The 23,010-nt window shown below is 39.3% G+C and overlaps 1 protein-coding gene across 1 annotated transcript in view; it reads right to left on the bottom strand.

Annotated features, from left to right (window-relative positions):
* The window catches only part of LOC124117405 (cyclin-dependent kinase-like 2), a 304,230-nt gene that overhangs the window by 56,724 nt on the left and 224,496 nt on the right, over positions 1-23,010 (bottom strand). The window contains exon 9 of the mRNA XM_048402623.1: positions 15,981-16,198. Coding sequence (XP_048258580.1) covers positions 15,981-16,198 — 218 coding nt within the window. The remainder of the gene's footprint in view (positions 1-15,980; positions 16,199-23,010) is intronic.

Raw genomic sequence — 23,010 nt, 5'->3', positions numbered from 1 at the left:
GTACTATTGCCTTTTTTGGATTCATGAGATGTAGTGAATTCACTTGTACAACAAGCTTTAATCCAGCTGTCAACATGTGCTTGGCTGATATCACACTAGATCACAGTGTTCCGTGTGCAAAAGTGACGTTGAAAGTGTCAAAACCTGATCCTTTTCGTAAAGGCGTTGTGATCACCCTCTGTAGTACAGGTACACTCACTTGCCCGTATACTGCCTTGAAATATTGGATACATGTGCGCAGGAAGGACGGTGCTTCGCCAGCACATCCTCTGTTTGTCAATTCAGATGGGCAACATATCACCAGAACTAGATTTCTAGGTTATCTACGTTGTATTCTCTGCAGAATTGGTATCAATGGTGACTTGTACAACACACATAGCTTCCGTCGTGGAGCTGCTTCTATCCTGCAGTGCTGCCCGGATAGAGTGGCACCTCATCCGAATTCTCGGATGATGGAAATCGGACTGTTTTCTCCGATATATTGATGCATCATACTCCACACTGGAATCAGCTCAAAGAGTTATGTGCATTTTATAACTCACTTCAGTATTCCCTTTTGGGGGGACATTCATTCAGTATTAACATTCATTCTCTTGGGCCTCAAAAACATTCTCCCACAGGAGAAAATGTTTTGGCATCCCCCCCCCAATTCCTTAAGTACCCGGCGTGCTAAGGGTAACCCTAGGACACATCCGGCGTGTTACTACTTCGCCCCAGGGTCAGCAGCAGTCAGTCCTCCTAATTGCCCAATCCTGTATATATGTTAATAAAAACACATATTTTTCACATTTTCTTTGTTATGTCATTGTTTGCATAAATGTACATACTTATATTATGAGTTAATGCAATAACGACATCGCCTACCAGCTCGTTTAGGCTATCTCAATTCTTAACATCCATAACTCTTCAATCCACAACTACTTCCGTGTACCATGCTGGTTTTTTACTTAGCGTTTACACAGGTCTCCACTGTGTGTATATTTTCTTTACCATGCTCTCTGAGGCTATCTTACCCCAGTCCACAGGTACAGCGTAACTAATTAATTAACTAATTAACAATTAATATGGCCCATTCTATATATATATTGTGCATCTGCGTAACAGTAGTATATACTATATATATATGTTGTAGGAAATAATTAACATTATGCTTTATCAACTAACAATTAATCTATCGAACATAATACCCACAGTGCCTCGGGTAATTGACCCACAATGCATTTCGGGTAGCATGTCTTTTATTCGCCATATTGAAAGTTCCCACGCATTAATTATTTGTTTACCCACCCACCTCCCTTTGAACAATCATCTGCATGTCATCTTTTATTACTTTCTCACCATAGTTTGCCTACATACTTGCCTTCTATTCATACCTTTGGGGACTGATTGCCAATTTGGCCCTCAAAACATTCTCCCACAGGAGAAGTTTGGACCCTAAGTCCATCTTGTTGCCATGGAAACGTAAAAAATAAAAATTTCTAAAATTTCTAAATAGCAAAAGGCACCAGTTCAGCATGTACCTGACAAACCTGCAAAGTTTCATGAAAAATATTGAACGGTTTCTGAGTTATGCTCCGGAAACGAAACGTGACAGACGGACGTACAGACAGAGCCCGTTTCTATATCCCCCGCCAACTTCGTTGGGCGGGGGATAATAAAAACACATATTTTTCACATATTCTTTGTTATGTCATTGTTTGCATAGCATGCAGTGCGCATGAGCGGAAGTACTGAATGTAAACACATGTTACTGAGTATAAGCTTTCTAATGGAAAATATCATGTGCAGAACACAAATGAGTTGAATATAAAAGATAAAACGTTGCATATTAAGCTATACAGGTTTCGTAAATATAAAGCTGTGTTGCTTTATGTGACGCAGTACTAATGCTGAAGTTGTGATTACATGAGACCAACGACGATCCTAGGTACGTACCTGTGACAAAACTACAAAACTACAGTAATACAAATGCGATCAAGCAGTTTGTGTTATTATAAACCCAGTCAATTTCATTGACAATCACTTAAATTTTAGATAGATTGACTGAAACGAATTAGACTTCTTAATTTAATCTTCTCATTTTAACTTGGATATATTTTGATCTTACGAAGATCAAAGTAACTTATAAAAGTAATTAAAAATGTTCCACAATGAATTGATTGGTTCTTCAAACATAAGAGAGACCTTTTTTATGTTACTAATCTTTACTGACATAACATGCAGTACAGTAACAGAAAATGACTGCTAAAAGTCATGCATGTGTAATCTAATACCAGTACACATGCACAAGTATACCAAGATTTTAAATAAAATAATAACAGTCATTGTACAATGCAGATATCTGTTGGCGTGAAGAGAAAAAAGAATAACTTCAGTAATTTGTTAATGTGGGAATTTGAAACATCAGTTTAGAATGAGGAAACAAGAAAAGCAAGGCCAAATGAAATTAAGAATCAGCTTTATCTGTATTATAATCATCTGATGATTGTCAAAGCAAAGGGATGTAGACACTGCAATGTTAATGCAATCATCATTATAGAGATTGAAAATTAGTATGAATATACAGTTTTAATTTATAAGATGAAAAATTGTAGTTGGTATAAGTACCTTTCAATATGCATTTAAACTAATACATAGGGTCATCTGTGTCTTAAAAAATATAATTTTCTAATTTGGAAAATTTAAAAATGTCAATCTATTTTTGTTGATGACATAATTTGCCAGAGCCAGTTTCTTTTACAATTTCTTGAAAACCTTTTTCACTTCTCTCAGTTGTATACCTGATAAATAATTACGTGACTGTGTTGCTGTCAAAATTCACAACATTTAGGCTACTAACAACTTTACGTAGCAAAAGGACTTCAAATTTTGTTTACTGCATCAACTAACCCCTCTACTGAAATGCATGCATATGATGTAGCTTGCTCTGCGATACTTAAACATAGATGTGGGTTTGTATACAATGAAAATCTACTTCATTTTTAAAAGTATGATATTCTAACATCAAGGGCATCACTTTCAGCACCGATAGCAAAACGTCAACAAAGCGACCTGGAATGAACTATCAGCTGACCTCACCGCCTCGCTTCGAACGGCTATCAAGTGGTTAACTACACAATATAAGCAGTTGTGATCATCCCTGATGTATCACTGAATCACGGAACATCTATTTCCGGACCATCTTCGAATCCCCGAGGCAAGGGAATTACCTGACAATAAAGTCCAGTTTCCACCCTTGCCGAACTGGGCTGGTATTACGGAGTTACATTTTGGCTGGACTAACAAGTCTGTGCATAGTGCAATCACAATCCTCAACGAAATCGGAATCCGGTTCGTAAACTGTCAATCAGATTTCAGTCGATAGCAGGATTTGCAAAGCATGTCCACCGCCAACTCATTGTCAACAGATATTTTCCAAATCTTTTCATGTTTTTAATCAAGATACTCGCGTATGTAAGACCCGTTCTATCACAATATAGATCTTGATTATTGATCGACCGGGCGCCGCTATTATGTTTGAAGCAAATGCAAGTGATACGAGAGGTGGAATCTGATTGGTCCATAGGAGAGGCATAGAAGGGACATAACTCATAATAGCCACTGGTGGCCCATGAATTCCAGCCTAGTTCGGCAAGGGTGGAAACCGGACTTTTAAAGTCAGTTAACTCTCTTGCCTTAGAGAGATGTTTCCGGACATGACAATAGATAGATCATTGTTTAGGTGAAAAGGTATACTGTCCATATGATCCGTTGCCGATAGAGGTGAAGGCTATACTGGTTAACTGTGTATAGGTGTGATAGTAACATGTGCGCACACCACATGCACCGTCAGTTTAAGGTAGGACCGTCCGGGTCAGTGAACCTAGCGGGTTAGTGAAGGGAAGACAAATTGAAAAGAATTGTCCATTTTATAACATGATGCGTTACATAAACCCTTATAGTCTCATTCCTGCTACTGACATTATGACCTCGAAATATTAGTAAAATCAAAATACTTTTTACATTTGTAATACATGTCCTGCATTACTACTTAAAGGGGCACTCATCTCTGGCTTCTTCTCGGCCGTCTGACTTTTTTTTGAATCAACGGATCATTCCTAGTCATCAAAGGATCAACAGAGATTACGTTGATTGATTAATCACTGTTATCTTGCACAGTGGATATGTCAAAAGTAAGTGTTTACATGTGTAGGTTCACTAAAGCAGATGGAATACACTCATATCATGACGTGCCAATGTAAAAACAACATACTTTGTTCAAAGGATTAACCGATTATACGTTGATTGATAGCTCATTGTTATCTAACTCAATGAATTTTTTTAAGAACCGTGGACATAATGAAAATAGTTGTCACGTGGGCTTTCTCAGCTGACCTTTGAGACTTGACACCTACATGAAACAACTGAAAAAAACCAAGTGATCAGTTGAAAAACGAATAAGGGTTATAATATCCCAAAACGCTATATTTTAAAATATTTGATTGTTACAGAGGCACGTGACATTAAATAAGTTTCTTTGTACAGCTGCAGATGTATGGGATATTGTTCCTTGTGTGGATATTCATGGATACATTCCTCGAACAAGGTAGCTGCCTAAAATTATGATATAACTTTGGTAGGTTGTAATTATGATATTTGCATTTTGTTTTCATTCTTTTTCTGTAGCATCAAACAGAATCATTCATGTTCCTCTACATCTTGATTGAGAAGCTCTTCGATGCTCAATATACGTTGTTTTCACAAGTCTTTTCCTTTGTAAGCCTGTATATGTTACAGTCAATGTGTAAAATGTGATTCACTCAGGCAATTTATAAAATGTCTAAATATTATCATCATTTTACAAATCAACTGAAAAATCTGTCCATTTGTTTAACAGTGACGAAAAATCATTAAGACGTTGAAAAAGGACTTTCAATAGATTAATTATGCTAGCATTAGAAGCCAAACAATATAGAAATATGCTTTCAATCCTAACATTTTCAGTCACTTGGTGGTGATATTAAACATAAGAATGTTTGGAATTTGTTGTCATAATAATACAAATGGACATATTTTTCTGTTAATTTGTAAAATAATTGGATATTTAGGCATTTAATAAATTTCCTAAGTGAATTTTTTTACACATTTTGACTGTAAAAATATACACACAATAAAATGAGTAATGCTGAAGTGAAATATTTACTTTGTGTTGGTGCAAGTCAAAATAGTGTCAATGAATATTGCACAATTACCAACCAAGTGACTTATCAAAACTTTGTCACCATTACCGATGCTACCCACAAAGATACCTACATTTCCTTATTATCTCGTAAACTGTATTTGACCATACGCCCTTATTGCCACCCATAAAAGCTACTAATGCGCTTACGACTGGCACAGGTCGCGAACTACTCTATCTGTAGCAGAAGGTCTACCTGACAACATTCTTCATGGCTGTATCATCGATGGAAAGGCAATGAACAGGGGTTAATCGTTCATGTGTAAGGCATTTTTTTTCAGTATCTTTACTGCATGAGAGTTATTATAACAACAGAAAATCAAGGATAGCCGCCAAGTGGAGTTACTTTTAACACCAACGAAATTAATGTTGAACAAACAATGTTGATACATATTGCCAACTTTCAATGTGTTCTATGCATAACCATTGAAGATATGAGGAATAGTGAGGAACAAAATATGTTGTTTTATATACGAGGGGTGTTCATTAAAGATTTCCCCTAAATTAAACCACTTAGATCTAGAGTTATCATATTTGGTTGAAATTTCACATGTGTAATGATACATGTATCTATGGGTTATGTCTGAATTTGCAGCACCGAACTATTAATCTTACCACTTTTGCAGGTGTTATGATCAAGTAGGGTGTGACAATGGAGCCAGTAGAATACCGAGCAGTGATTAGGTTTTAATATTTGAAAGGTCGCACACCAAAAGAAACTTTCGATGAAATGAAAGCAACTTATGGGGAAGATGCCCCATCATATGACGTTAAACACTAGCATCGCCAGTTCAAGTGTGGTCGGACATCTGTGGAAACAGCTGCCATTCCTGGTCGCCCCCATTCAGCCATTGATGAGGACACTATCCATCAAGTGGAGACCGCCATTTTGGCAGACCAACGTATAACTGTTCGTCAGTTAGCACAAGATGTCAAGATCAGTGTGGGGTCTGTGGAAAAAATCATCCATGATAATTTGAACATGCATAAGGTGTCTGCACGATGGATTCCCAGGTTGCTCACACCTTTCCAAAAGCAGGAACGAGTCAATTGCTCAAAGGATCTTTTGGACATGTGCCTAAAAAAACAGGCAAACTTTTTTGACAGACTTATCACACAGGATGAAACATGGGTCCATCACTATGATCCTGAGACTAAAGTTCAGTCGATGCAATGGAAGCATGTGGAGTCACCACCCCCAAAGAAGGCACGTGTCCAACCCTCTGCAGGCAAGGTCATGCTCACGGTGTTTTGGGACCAGCACGGAGTAGTGATGATGGATTTCTTGGCAAAGGTTATCACAATTACAGGAGCTTATTATGTTCACTGCTGCGGAAATTGCGGGACGCTATCAAGCTTAAGAGGCGTGGCATGCTGACCAAGGGTGTCTGTCTCCTGCAAGACAATGCTTCAGTACACAACTCTCATGTTGCCCAGACAGAAGCGCAGTCCTGTGGCTATGAAATCCTTCTACATCCTCCTTACTCTCCTGATCTTGCACCATCTGACTTCCACCTCTTTCCAACCATGAAGTCATTTTTGAAGGGAAAACGTTTCACAGATGAGGAAACACTGATTTCTGAAGTCAAGTCCTGGTTTGAGATGCAAAATGAGGGCCTTTACAAGCGAGGTCTCCATAGTTGCATAAAACGATGGGAGAAGTGTGTAACTCTTGGTGGTTCCTATGTGGAGAAAGACTAATACCTATGCCAAGTTTCATTCCACTAGGTCCATCGGAAGTGGGTCAGGGGAAATCTTTAATTAACACCCCTCATAAATTATGTTTTATTTCTCACTCCGTAGTCTTCAGAGCTATGAGGCGCTAATTGGAGATTACAATCAACAATCATACAGGAACAAAAATTGGTCAAAATCAGATCACTGGTGTCTGAGTTGCAGGTGATTAAAAACGGTGTATTTCAGATTTACTGCCCTGTATGTTTGTGATTGAAAAGTGGATATATCGTTAGACTGCCTAAATTATTGACTATCCCAAAACATACCTATCATAATTTATGACATCTGTAGGTAGAGACAGCCCTTGTACTTGTTCAGTTTATATTTCAATGGCAGCTGACTCCATAGCTTGACATATTGCGCACTTGCTATAGATTTCTGTTTCTGTAGACATTTTCAATCAGGATTATGTAGTACTGAAATCCGTAATCCATAGCAGGAGAACAAACAGATAATTCTCCAGAGAAGAAGACGAAAAATCACATGACAGAGGTCACAGGGTCTCATACTAACTTTAGAAATCCCTATAGGAAGGACTGACAGACTGAATGCCATGTATGCTATAAGCACTACCATCATTATCATGGTCAATGGATCAGTGTGCACTTGATACTGTCAATCTTGAAATTAATGTGAGAGTGAAATAAATGCAAACAAGTATTTGTCACAGAGTGACGAAATATCCCCCGCCTGTACACCATAGTACCAAATATGAAGACAATCCAGCGATTAGTTCTTGAGATATTGTGGCAACACCGTTTTCCAACTCCAAAAACAGATTTGCCTGCTGTGACCTTGAAAATGGGGTCAAGGTCACCAAATCTGACAGGTGTATGCGGTGTCTGTATATACACTATAGTTCCAAATATGAAGACAATCCAGTGTTTAGTTCTTGAGATATCGCGGCAACACCGTTTTCTAACTCCAAAAGCAGATTTGCCTGCTGTGACCTTGACAATGGGGTCAAGGTCACCAAAACCGACTGGTGTCTGCGGTGTCTGTATATACACCATAGTTCCAAATATGAAGACAATCCAGTGTTTAGTTCTTGAGATATCGCGGCAACACCGTTTTCCAACTCTAAAAGCAGATTTGCCTGCTGTGACCTTTAAAATGGGATCAAGGTCACCAAAACCGACTGGTGTCTGCGGAGTCTGTATATACACCATAGTTCCAAATATAAAGACAATCCAGTGTTTAGTTCTTGAGATATCGCGGCAACACCGTTTTCCAACTCTAAAAGCAGATTTGCCTGCTGTGACCTTTAAAATGGGATCAAGGTCACCAAAACCGACTGGTGTCTGCGGAGTCTGTATATACACCATAGTTCCAAATATAAAGACAATCCAGTGTTTAGTTCTTGAGATATCGCGGCAACACCGTTTTCCAACTCTAAAAGCAGATTTGTCTGCTGTGACCTTGAAAATGGGATCAAGGTCACCAAAACCGACTGGTGTCTGCGGAGTCTGTATATACACCATAGTTCCAAATATGAAGACAATCCAGTGTTTAGTTCTTGAGATATCGCGGCAACACCGTTTTCCAACTCTAAAAGCAGATTTGTCTGCTGTGACCTTGAAAATGGGATCAAGGTCACCAAAACCGACTGGTGTCTGCGGAGTCTGTATATACACCATAGTTCCAAATATGAAGACAATCCAGTGTTTAGTTCTTGAGATATCGCGGCAACAAACAGGTGGGATGTACGGACGGACGTACGGACGTACAGACGTACGGACGTACGGACGTACGTACGGACGGTCATGAATACTATATCCCCCGCTTCGCGCTTTCGCGCGGCGGGGGATAAAAATGCAAGTGGTCTTTGTTTGCATTAATTAAACTATGCATTTATGTCTCAATGTTGACTGTTGACAAGAGGGCCTTCCCTCGTATCCCTTCAGGTGAACAAACAATTGATAACAAACTTGGTCAATACAAACGTGAAAATTGCAATAAAAAAAAAAATCACTAAAAATGTTGATTTACCATTTAAATTGTGTTTCCTGTTATGCCAGGCATTGTTTACATTCAGAGATTAATATTACCATGTGTATTGTCTCGTAAACTAAGCCGTAAAAAACTACCCAATGATACAACTTCAAAGAAGTTGGTGCAGTGGTTGGGAAAAACTGTATTTGAAATAATATTTTATGAGGAATAATATATTCCAATATTGTATTATATTAGTTGCAGCTTTTAGTATATATATTTAAAATTATTGGAACCATAAGAGTAGCACTTTGGTACAGTTGATTGCAATTGCCGGATATTTTCTACGTATGGAACAATTTGACCAGTCACCTTAGGGACTTCCCGCACTACATGTATTTTGAATGAGGAAACGTTATGTTGACATATAATGGTCAAATTACTATTTGTGCAGCAAACAACGACAAACAATGGAATATAATATCATAATTTATTTACATTGGAGACAATGGGGGGCTACCTCGGTTGCTGGTGCTAGTGGGTCGTAAACCCGAGTGATAGGAATAGAGAAAGAGTACCCCGAGGATCGTGGATCCTGGCTTGTTAGTGGGTCGTCAACCAGAGTATTGTTGTGGATTAATCTGGGATCGTGGATCCCAGTATTAGTACAGATGTACCCTTGGAGGTCGTGAAGGGAGGTTAGGGAGAGGTATATGGTATGAGTTGGGGGCTACAGACGCCCAAAGAGATGCTGTGTAGCAACTGAGTGCCCCCAAGGAAATAGATTGAAAATGGCTGAATTGCAAAAATAATATGTAATGACTTATAACAAAGTTTAATTGCATCAGTCCTCTGTACACGTGTCGTATTGCCTGTATCACAGCAAGCACTGGGTGGCAGTACCAGGGGTATGGAATTTACGGCACAATGTCTGTATATCCTCACTTAGCACATGGTGGAGTCCATATACTGTGCTCTACACAGTTGGGTCCAATAGACAATACAGAAGAGTCCTGAGATGATTTGGCACTAAGAACAATGGCACACACAACTAACGGTCATGATTAAACATGGGAGATGAGGACGATGCTTCACGACCATCTAAATATATACACAAACTGACATGGTAGACTATGTCACCTCGTAGGTCAAAGCCTATGCATGTCACACAGTACATAGGGAGATCTGGGCTTGGCGCAAGGTAGCTTAGGGGGTTCTGATGTAACGAGTAAAACAGTCAGAGCTCCACCGTCCTAGAGTCTTGATAAGGTGGTCCTCTAGACGAGCTTGAGCTGCCGTCGTGGCTGCGCCGATCTGGAAAGAGTGTCCTGAATACCGACTGGAACTAAAACCGGTGCGACACAATATAATGCTAAGCCATCTCAGAAAGGTTTTCCTGGTAATGGCTGTAAAGGAGCTGTCCACAAAGAGGGGGTCGGTGTTATGTGCCCCACTCTGTCGTCTGATCCATACGAGTTGTGTCAGGCCACGAAAGGGGCACACCAGGTTCTTCGTAGCGAACAATGAAATATGTACGCCTTGACGAAAGGGGTCAGTCTTAGACACTTTGAGTCGTAAAATGCACCTGGCACGATTTGAATCGAAAGTGATGTCTTTTACGCAGATGTTGGTGTCGACATCGAAACTAGATGAGCAGGTAAACTCGCCACATCGTAAAAATCCAAAGAAGGCAATGGTGCACATAGTCTCCATATTCAAGTCATTGTAAGGTCCTAGCACACCCTGTCTTAGGAGAGTGACGATCCAACAGAGAATGTCATACGTAATGGGAAGCCTCTTACTCTTGACGGGAGATTGTAACTTCTTGTATCCTCTCATTAATGTCTGGATACGGGCAAAGGCACCAGAGGCTGGGGAATCAAACACTGTAGGTAATCCGGCTTGCAAGTCAGTATACCTAATACCCGCCAGGTATGTTTTCACTGTTGTATAGGCAAGCTTAAGGACCCCGAAACAGTGGGCCAGAAAGTACTGCAGATACGTCTCTTGCACTGGAGACAGAGTGTCGGCTTCCATTGAAAACAGGTACACACGGATCATGAACTTGATGTAGCACTGCACCCCTGTGGCGTAGGTGTGTCTGGTGCGAGGGGTAATGGCGGCGGACCACAGGGTATTCAGATGGGTATTCAAATCCAGATGACTTGTAAACTGGGAGGGCATGGTGTGGCATTCTTCTCTGCTGATGGCGCTAGACTTCGGAATTTCTTGAGCTGCAAACGAGAGAGCGCATCAGCAATGTTGTTATGAACGCCAGGGGTATGTTGTGCGATGATGACAAAGTTACCCTTAGCAGCAGTCCAGGTTAGTGTTCTCATTAAAGCCACAATCTTAATACATTTGGATCTGCCTTTCCTAATGATATGAACTGTTGATATATTGTCACAGCTAAAGAGCACGCGTTTTTGTGACCACCTATGTCCCCACAAAATGGCTGCCACAACAATGGGGTATAGTTCCAGGAAGGCAAGGCTGTGTTCTACGCTCAATCCACCTAACAGTTTTGAAGGCGAATTGTCGGCAAACCAGGATCCTTGGAAATAGCCACCAAAGCCTATGGTAGCGGCCACATCCGTGTATAGTTCCATGTCACAATTAGCGGTGGCAGTACAGTCATGGAAGAATGACACTCCATTCCATTCTTTCAAGAAGGTGGCCCACATGTGTAGGTCTTGGCGGCAGGCATGGGATAAGTACACATGATCATGGAGTTTCTTCACTGTCTTAGAAAGGTCGATCAGGTAGGATATGAAGGAACGACCAGGGATAATGACTCTGCATGCATAATTTAGATGCCCCAATATATAAAGCAGTTCCCGTTTTGTACACTTTTTCCGTCGAGAAAACTCATCAACCATTGCTGAAATTCTGGACAACTTATCGCGTGGTAGCTTAGCAGTCATTGAAAGCGAGTCCAGGACAATTCCAAGATATTCGATAACTGGAACAGGACCTGCTGACTTATGTTCAGCTAATGGTATTTGGAGATGCCTAAAGAGTTCACATAAAGTGTTCATGGTTTTCTGTGCATCAGCAGTTGGCGCATCAATGGTGAGGAAGTCGTCAAGGAGGTGGAGAATATGTTTGACGTCATAATTGTTATGCAGAATCCAGCGTACTGCTTCTGCGAGGGAGTCAAAAAGTTTTGGGCTTGATCTGCATCCGAATGCCAAACGTGTATAGAAATAGAACTCTTCTTCCCACTTGAATCCGAAGAACGGCCAAAACTTGGGTGCAATGGGTACCTGTTTAAAGGCGTCAGAAATGTCAACCTTGCACATCAAGGCCCCCGGTCCTTCTTCCAGAATAAGAGATATAGCGTTGTCAATAGTCACATAGGACAGGGAGCACAAGTCTTTGTCAATTAGTTTGTTTACACTTGGGATATCTGGCTTGTCGTGTGGGGCTGAAAGGTCCAAAATTAGTCTTTTCTTGCGGCTGTACTTGCCTTCAGCTAAACCTAGAGGACTGACTCGATAGATGGGGTAAGGTGACTTGTTGAAAGGTCCGATCAAGTATCCCCTTGCCACTTCTGACTTGACCAGTTTTGTGATGGTTGAGGGCTCTCGTCGGGCACTTAGATTGGTAGAACACTCGACAGTTGTAGTTGGCAGAGGAGCGATTAGAGGGTCAAAGCCCAGTGTAAGTCCATTGATTAGGTTGTTGGAGGAAATTTGGTTTGGATGAGATGAAAGTTCAGATTTTAAATGAATCACATTGATAGGTGTTAGGTTAACAGGTCTACATTACTACCAAGTAGACCTGTTAACCTAACACCTATCAGATGGGAGCCAGCCGATCTGGAGTAGGTCAGGTCTTATTCTTCCTCTCTCTGCAGTTCTGTTTCCCGTGGCTTGTGTCTTTGCAGATTACACACACATGTTCGAAGTAACAGGTTTGTCGCTGGCAGCCCTGGTCATTAAAATTGTTTCACACTTCTCTGCCGTTGAAGCGCACTTTAGGGTGACCTCTGGCGTCGACTTTGCCTTGATGGTAGCTTGTTGAGGTCCTGTCGAACTGCCCGCTTGGACGTCTGATCCTGGGGTCCATGAGATTTGGGCATCCCTCAGAAGTGTGGGTTATGCTCTGGGACAAATGACATGACCGGGCCCTCTGTCCTGTGGAACACATTGTATATATCCTTTTGTCCACCATGTCCCACCTAATAGGCGTTCCATTTTCTGCATATGCTGCTACACGTGCATCAAACAGTTTGTGGTAATCATAGTGATTTGTCTTGCCGGGAAAGAGTTTCGCCAGTCCTACTACAGTTCGTTCGTGGTCATCCAATTGTGCACGTAGTTCGTGGTTGTTTTCGCAGTACACATTCTTGTATGCAGTGAATGCAATGATGAAGTCGGGTAGTGACAAAGACCTTCCTAGCTTAGTATCTTCGCGTCCCTCTGCTTCACGTTCACTGATGTCGAGATCTTGCTGAAGTAATAGTGCCAAGTTGACGTATTTACCTTGTTCGATTTTTGTTTTGAGGTGGGCTGGAATGATGTTGATCGGTGGCAGAGAGTCAGAAGGGACGGCCTGTGGCATCTGGAGGGTTGTTGGCTGATGTGTTGTTGTAGAATCCCCTTTCAACAAGTAGATAAGTGCTTTCAGTTCACGCACTTCATCGCGGAGAGACTTGTCGTTCGCCATGTTGTTTACATCCGGGCATCTGGCAGGCATGTCGGAAAGCACGGGGGAGGTGTCGTTACTGCCGTAAATTGAATCCGTGTCGACCTGAATGTGTGTCCTAGCTGCTTGGGCTAATTCGTTGACGGAAGGTTGTAAACTGCTAGCTGCACTTGTTGATGGCTGGTGATGAAGGTTATCGTGTTGAGCCTCGTGTGTCGTAGCATGGGTGTCACTGGTCACTTCGATTAATCTGCCGCTTGACACGTTCTCGTTGTAAAGCTGCAGGAGGAATTTCCGAGTCCACGATGTAGGCACTTTCATTCCCAGCTGTGATAGTCAGTTTCTCAGGTCAGCTGCGGTCAAATACGGGGGGGTTGCCCAGCTAGGTCGACTGGAGCGAGGTGTGAGGTCGCCATCTTGTTTGTTGTGATCTGTGAGCCGCTGACACTTTTGCCTTTACGAGGTCGTCTAGACGAAGGGGGTTGTTTCCCTCTGCTGGCAGACATGTTGGCCCAGAGTAGGACAATAGGCAACACGATACGGGAATGGATGTCAAAATAACATCGAGATTAAGGTCGATTACAAGAAGCATAAACAAGATGGCTTTGAGAGAAACAAGAACAAGCGGATGGTGAGTGAAGGGTTAAATAGGCTTTAGTGAGTGACGTCAGAAGCATAGGTTTGCGCATGCGTTGCCGACAAAGTATTGAATTGTGGGATAGGTAAAGTGTAACCTGATCCATAGCAGAAAAATAGAGTACGATGTACAAGTGATGACAGTTCATAATAAAATATACGTCGTTGTAGGATACATAAAGCACGAGAAGCTGCGGCTAAAGTAGTAGTTGTTTGTGCACAAACTAAAATAATAAATTTGACATCAAGTATGACTTTTAACAAGTCAAAGTACAGCATATGTGATATCTAGATCCATTCACTTTTCAAGGCATCAATAGCGGAAATCTGATCGTGGCTGCTATAAATAATGGTGTGTTGGGCCTTTTTATTATTACTTTACACACAATTTCTCCAGAAATAATGAAAACAATATTGAAAGAAATTTTGAATAAAACTAATAAAATATATTACAAACATAATTTCAGTTATACAATGACCATGTTTTAATAACCAGATAGTGTAATAATAGGATTAAATTGTGTACTTCAGTTCGGTTTTGTTGACAGGTATTTCCGGTAGCCTACTATGTGCTCACAGTGATTCTTTGCAATGAAAAACTTGAGTTAATTAAAAATGTAAGAAAAGATTGGGAACCATGCTTTTCTGCGCACTGTATCCGAGTTAGTGCTAAATTGAAGGGCACAATAGTGAAGGAAAACTGCATATAGCACATACATTGTTTGATTTATGTACATATTTAAAAGGATGGGGGATATTGATGACTTTATCTTCTTGTTGAGTTTACAATAGTTTATAATATACAATAATCATGCAATTGCAAAATGAGGTTTTAATTACGGTCTCATATGTTGTTTTTTAATATAATAGGTCTTTTGACATGACATTATTACATGACGTGATTAAATATCAAGCTATGAAAAACAAAAATGGGATTCATAATCAATCTCAGTCAACTTATCATCCACTCATTTGGAAATCTGAACATGCTTTCCAATGAGGTACTTGCCCGATACTTGTTTTTTATCAAACTATTACCATCACCGGTATTTCCTAATAACTGGATCCGTTGAGGTCCCATTTTGTCTGTTTGTTTAGGTTGAAGAAATTAATCAACATGCACTGTTTGTAATATTGAAATTTTCATAGACCACAGGTAACCAATCAGTGTTCAGAAATGCATACAGATATTGCCTCAGGGTGTATTTCCCCTGTCCTTGCAGACGGGAGCACAGTCTCTTGTCACGTTCAGTTGCGTTCGCCAGCAAATCGACTCACACATTCATTATCACTTTTTATTGCTTCACTCTGGCTCCAAATTGTTTTCATGTTGCTTTAGTTGCATCACTGCTGATGTTAGTGCATTTTAAACTACATCTTTTTGTTTGTCAGCCTTTCTGTCTAAAGTACTGCTGCATTTACTTAAAATAATCTTGGAATCACATGTTTAAAATTATGTCTGTATTATGTCAAAAATGGTATGTCCAACAATGTTATATCTAGCATATGAAATCATTATTACATATGTGCTTATCTTGAACCATATGATTAATACTTTTTCATATAGGACATGGGACTATGTAATACTTCCTTTTGAGATTTCCAATATATGGTACCTGTGGAAGTTGTTTTGAAAATATTGCATCAGATTTGTGTAAACAACATCTTGTGTCATAATTGAACAGAAAATGAATACAAATGTTAATATAGATTCATCTGTACAGGTTTTTATGCAACATTATGCAATCAATGAGGAGTTAAACATCCTTGATTCACCTTTTCCTATACCACCAACTCCAAAACTAACCTTCAGCACCTTTCACCTCTGGCAGACTGACTCCTTTCTCCTCCTTCTTCTCCACAAGTCGATTCTTGCTACTGCGATCATGGTAGGTAAGGTTCTTGTCATACATACAGCTCTTTTCAGCTTGTAGGGGCTGTGGACTGATTGTAATACTGTGGTGGTTTGACAGCTGTTTTTTGGTCATATTTCCTTGGTGTTTCTTTGCAATCTTGTCACTGCTCCTGTCATAGATAATGGCCAGTGTTAAGATATCTTAGAAGCAATTTGAGCCCTGAGTTTACCTCAAAGGTTATAAAGGCTTAACTTGTGTTAAGAGTAATGTTTTGGAAAAACAACAGAACAACAGAAATAGAGCACTCCTCTGGTTTGAAGACATCTCTTCCAGTATGTTCATACATCAAACAATAGATATCATTGTTAATAATTCTGAGAATACTACCTCTATTACATCATTGCCATAAAACTTGTATTTTGACTCTTTGGCCTTTGGCTCACACTATAAAAAAACAGACTTTCAAAAGAAGTCCTCTTCACTGTCTACTATGCATAGTCAGTAGTGCAAGTAATAGTATCCTGCTGCCTAAGCCTCTTGCATGGGGGAAAATATCTTATGTTTCCAAACGTCAGCTCTCCAGATGCAGATAATGGGCGATCTTTTTGTTCCAAAGGACGATAACTCTCCTTTTGAAATGATATAAGCGACGGTCCAACCTGTCGCTTCCGGTCTGGTTCCCGGATCAATGCGCGCTGCGACAACGACTGACATGTAGAGACGGAGCCAAGCTAAAAAGTTATCCTGTTGCACCTTCGTTCAAAAACGGTCGTTTACAACTGAATATTTTTAACTAGCACATATTTTGTAGTGATTATTAGTTTATATTATCAACATTTGTTGAGTCTTCAACTACAAGACGAATTGTCACTTTGGAATATAGCGGGGAAAACGTCATGAAAAATGGTATATTGTCACAGTATTTTCTACGTCAGAAAACAGCGAGGCATTCTGTCAGTCTGGGCTAACATATTGCATCGATGAAATAATGCAAACTCATTTTATTTATCAGCCTTTGTGTTATTTCCTACAACAATTCATGCATTCAAATCTCAACAAATACTACCACAAACTTCAATTTAATAAAATTAGTGATACGCCAACATTTGCAGCACACAGACATCTTTGACAGGCCTTTACCAATGATCTATATAGTAAGTATACATCCGTGCCTTTACAAATATTTTGAGAAGAAATAACGTTCAAAATAATAAAACAACTGATTTTAAATGTTACTTTTTTTATATCAAAGTTAAAGTTGCATCTGAATATTTAAATTTATATTATTTTTGTAGAAATAGGCCTAATGAACATCTACCATGCATCTATTAAGCACTCTGTTACTCAGTTGCAATATGCATACTAGTCATCATACTTTGAAATAAGAGATTTACCCATATTATTCTGCCCCTTATAACATGTGTCCCACCATTAAGTGCTCTGAGTCATCACAGGTGTTAATTCATTGATCCATCATTTCTTACAGAATTCTGATACTCATGCTCTTAAAATAGTAGTTAATTACAGAGATGTGTCCCAACAAACAACAAATCATACTGAATACCCCACAAAATGTGTATGATGCATAAATAGATCTAAATCAAGTTTTATCTTCTTGTTTTAGTAACATTATATTTTTTTTAATGTTGACATATTTCCCATACAAACCCACACACTATCCTGCTGTATCTAAGTATCCTGATTTTCATTCAACAGTACTTCAAGACACCTGTATTTTAAAGTATATTTTGTAGTTATTATTATCATATAGCAAATATGAATTTTATATGAAAATATGAATATGAAAGTTTATCATCAAATCTTCTGATAGTTAAATAAATGGAAATTGAACCCCACAGTCATTCCATGTAGATAAATGGATTTATTTATGTTATTTGTTTTTGCATATAACAGATTATACTTACATATTTTACAGTCAGTGTCTATAATCAGGCCCAATATGTATTTTGACTGAACATTTCAGTCAATATGCATATTGACTGATTCACTCAGGTAAGGTATATTTTTTCTTAAATTTTCATTTATTTATTATTGACTAAAAATAGGACCGGTTTTTAGACAGACTGGCGGAAATGTATAGACTGCATAATTTAATCTTCTCAAATTAATTTGGATCTAGTTTGATCTTATCAAGATCAAAGTAACTTATGTAAGAAATTAAAAATGTTTTCACAATGAATTGATTGATTCTCCAAACCTGAAAGAATACCAGAGTCCCAATACTAGTACACATGCACAAGTGTGCCAAGATATTAAATAAAATAATAAGAGTCATTGTGCAATGCAGATATCTTTTGGTGTGAAGTGAAAAAAGAAAAACATTAATAATTTGTTTGTTGGAATTTGAAACATCAGTTTAGAAAATTGTAGTTGGTACGAATACTCTTGAATATGTATTTTAACTAATTTATAGGGTCCCCTGTGTCTGAATTGGGTTTTTTCTGCTTTGTAAAATTAAAAAAAGGCCAAAATAATATATATCTTTCATTGTTCATATTGAAATATAATCATGGTAGTATTTGGCAACAAACAGCTACCATTCATATACATAAAATCCTTGTATACAACATGCACTATTGAACCCTTAAATATCAAAACAGATTTCAGTGATTTCCATTTCTTTTATTTTGAAGATTGTATCATGATATCTAGTTGATGACGTAATTTTACAGTGCCTGTTACTCTTACAATTTCTTGAGAACATTTCTCATTGCTCTCAGTTATATATCTGACAAATACTTACATGTGTTGCTGTCAATATTCACAACATTGAGCCTACGGGCAACGTTGCATGAGACCTTCACATTTCGCGTAACGTATCGCCTCACAGTTTAACATAATGAAATGCATGCATATGATGTGGCCTGCTCGGCGATGCTACAACATAGATATAGGAACGTATACAAAATCTACTTAATTTTCATAATCATACATCAAGGGCAACACTTTCAGTACCGATTGCAAAACGTCAACAAAGCGACCTGGGAGGAACGATCAGCTGATTTCACCGCATCGCTTCGAACGCCTATCTAGTGGTTAACTATACAATATAATCAGTCGTGGTCATCCCTGATTATATCAAGGAACATATATTTCCGGACATGGCAATAAATAAATAATTGTTTAGGCGAAAAGATATACTGTCCGCACACAAGTGTGACCGTTGCCGACAGAGGTGAAGGTTGTACTAGTTAACTGTCTATAGACGTCATAGTAACATGTAGTGCTCATATCGCGCATACCACATGCGCCGTCAGTTTAAGGTTGGACCGTCCGGGTCAGCGCACCTAGCGGGTTAGTGAAGGGAAGATAAATTGAAAAAGATCGCCCATTAAATTGTGGATGTGAGTGGATATACTCCTGATGTAATAAGGGCAGTATTCTTTGAATTATTAAAAGTGATAACTATTGTTAACTTAAGATGTCATCAGATGCTTCAAAACCGATTGATCCTTCCACATCATGAAGTTTTTTAATACTATTTATGGTTCTGATGACATCATTTACGGATTTGATGACATCACTTCCAGATCTGATGATGTCCCTTCCAGTAATGATGTCAAGATCACCGAAAGTGATGTCATAACTGGAAGTGACGTGATCAAAACTGGAAGTGACATCTGATGTAAGACTAGTTTCTCTGCTGGTGATTGAAGCTGAGACTGGACACTTCTTAGTGCCGGTCCTGGTAGATCTCTCCCTACTGCTTCTTCTGATTTGTATGGTATCTGTGTGGTTGCTGTTTGGTGATCGTGAAGAACAACTAGATCCTGCATTGATGGTCCTTATGAGCATGGCGAGTAGAGGTTGAGAGATATGACTGCCAGATCTGCCGCATGGTGACCGAGCAAGTAGTGTAGAAGCCCAATAATCAACACTTTGGTGGATATCTTCCCTGGGACTGATAATCAAGACCTATCACAACCACCGTGACAGTGCCTCAGTCATCATTATCTTCTTCAAATCCTCCTGTACCTTTCCAGGAAGAGAGATAAGCACTGAGAAGATCTCATATCCTCTGTGCATATCCTCAATCCCAAACATGCTTTTATGAAAGAAGGTGAAACTAAGGTAAACAAAAACACATATACTTTTCTTCAGCTGAATCTCAGGATAATAAAACCCAAATCTTCATTAAACCGAAGATCTAATTAAAGCAGGATAACTAACAAAGTCATGTGCTAAGTTAACTCAGAAATGTTTTCACTGCTGTCACTAGAACAGAGTTTCCTACCTTGCACAAGCACAAGAGGCATGGGCAGCAAGAATTATTGCGAAAAGATTTTTAGAACTGTGATGACTCATATCCGGTTTACATTTCGGCATATACACAAAGCTCTACATCTCTATCAGGATTATAAACCAAGTTCTTCCACTTTGTGTACATAATAGCATCCTACACCCATTGTGTGGAAGAAAGCTATAGGTTACTTGCGTTTGAAGATATCACTTCCAGTTTCCATAAACAGACCCCAATGTCAGAAGTAATAACAAAACAAAAGGGTACTTCCAGTTAGCACATACATACATCTTCCTCATGAGACCACACCACAAAATATTGGGGAAAAAGGGAGGGAAACAAATGAATTATGTCCCAAAACTAGCTAAATATAACCAAAATTTCATTACTTTTTTGACAAAAATGGCTGAAAACAATAGCTTTTTCCTAGGCTGCCATTGAGGCAATAATGAATTGTTTATCTGGACATTATAAACAATTCAGTATCCGATCATTACCCTCATCATCCATACAGAGTATCAGCCGAAATTTCAAAGAAAAGTCATGTTTGGAAAACATGTAAATTTGTGGGTATGGTCAAGCGCAAAGGTCAAAACAAGGTACAAATTTTAAAAAAACCAAACAGTTAATTAAAATTGAAAATTAGGTCAAAATATCCTGAAAACAAGCTCAGCTGTCATTATTAGTGGGAACATGTGCCAAGTTTAAGCTTTATAGGTGTTTTAGAGAGGAAGATGCACAACAAGCCATAATATAAGGTGAGGTGAAATGGGGTTTAACATCGCGTCCAAGTTTATTGCACTTATATAGTGATGTACATGCACGTGTATGTGTGTGTGTGTGGATGCTTGTACTAGTCCGGACTGATGCCGATTTATAGTGCTAGCACACTGAGATACTGTGCCGCAGTTTAACATGAATGCCCCACTCAGACACAGTATACTGACTCCGAGCCGACCAGTCCTTGTTTTAGCCCCTTAATGCCGAGCGCCAGACAGGGTAACAACAAGTACCATCTTTTAACGTCTTTTGGTATGACGCGGCTGGGGATCAAACCCCGGACCTTCCGCTCTCTGGGCCGACGCTCTACCACTAGACCACGGAGGCGGTCTGCCATAATATAAACTCATGATAAGTTTGGATCAGAGTTCTGCAAGCCATTGTTTGAAACACCATTCAGCTACATAAACCAAGAGGCAGTGAAATGCCGGAAACATTAAAGCCCTGTTTATATGCACCCTCTTTGCACCTAGAGTAAATACACCCAAGGGGGCAAAGGGTAAAAAGCGGTTGTGTTTATATGCACTGATATACTTGGGGTAGTTCATTATAATATCAATCAATGTAGCTCATTTAAGGACGTACTGCTCAGAGGAGAAGGCAATGTTTGATACATGTGTTTGCTTTTGCCATAAGCTCATCTTTTCTACAAAAAAGAATAATGTGGATCAGTGAAAGATGTTGTTTTAAAACATTTGACGAAGAGTGATGGCTTGAAAATTCCACTTTCAGCAAGATACAAGCCATGTTTCAAGTCATTGGCCTACAACTGTAGCAACATTTGCACCATTCATCAGAAGTTAGAAAACCTTGACCACTGAATGTCGCGTTACAGTAGCTGTGTACTTCTTTGGCACAACAGTGGAATACCAAACTATCGGTAACTCTTTAAGTGGCATGTAGAAGTTGGTATGATGAACAAGGGAGATTGTTCTGTGGATATACAACTTCCATATTACAATGACTGTGATGTAACGGAGCAATTACTAAAACCGTTATCAAGGAAGTGATGTTCATAAATGTGAAGAAGGAAGGTTACATACACGTGGATGGGGTTTGCCATTTACTTTGAGAATGTTTTACTAAATCAAGCCTTGCTAATCCTATATATTCTGAGATGTACATCAATAGGCTTAATACTTTAACCTTATCTGTTGTGTAAACATCAACCTATCATCATTCAACCTTGGATAAACATCAGTTGCCCATATGTATATATTCCTTCCTATTTCACATTTCTGTGTCAAATGTCAAAAAATACTAAAGTCAACAAGAAAGGTGTTTGCATTTCATGTAAAAACAGAAGCAGCTCCATCCCCTAATGCAGTACAACCTTGAAACAAGAGGCCCATAGGGCCTGTATCGCTCACCTGGATATTTATGCAATCATGACAAAATATACATCTGCATTGTACATGTATATAATACTGCAAATATTTCCTAATTTTGATTCTGTCAGCATTGAAAAGGGGTGGATTGCAAATCTGTCAGCATGAACATGTATTTCTCTAGATACAAATGTATCATAAAGATCTGAACCGGATGGCTGGACGGCTGGACCCCAGGGCGAATCCTATTGGCATAAATGTATTATTCACTTCATAACAAGCAAATGTATACAATGCATCTGTTTATTATAGGGTGGGGATAATATCGGTTTGCATGTTATGGTCAAGGTTCTAACTCCTTTGGGAGTGCTGGACAGATGAACAGAAGGGCCAGTCCTGGTAGCATATGTGCATTCCTCTCATTATACTCAGCAATTGTACATACGGTTATACAGTGGGGATCTTAACTGTGTCCAAGTTTTACTCTCTTCTTGGATCCTCTCCACCGGAGAATGCTTCCAACCAAATATGGTTTGATATCTATCTCTTAGTTCCAGAGAAGAAGTCGTTTAAAGCAATAAAGCCAAATTACCCCTATTTGGCCCCGCCCCT

The sequence above is a fragment of the Haliotis rufescens genome, unplaced genomic scaffold (assembly GCF_023055435.1).
Source record: "Haliotis rufescens isolate VD_foot unplaced genomic scaffold, xgHalRufe1.0.p SCAF_28, whole genome shotgun sequence".
NCBI classification, from domain to species: Eukaryota; Metazoa; Mollusca; class Gastropoda; order Lepetellida; family Haliotidae; genus Haliotis; species Haliotis rufescens.
This window is presented reverse-complemented; position numbering and strand designations above follow the sequence as displayed.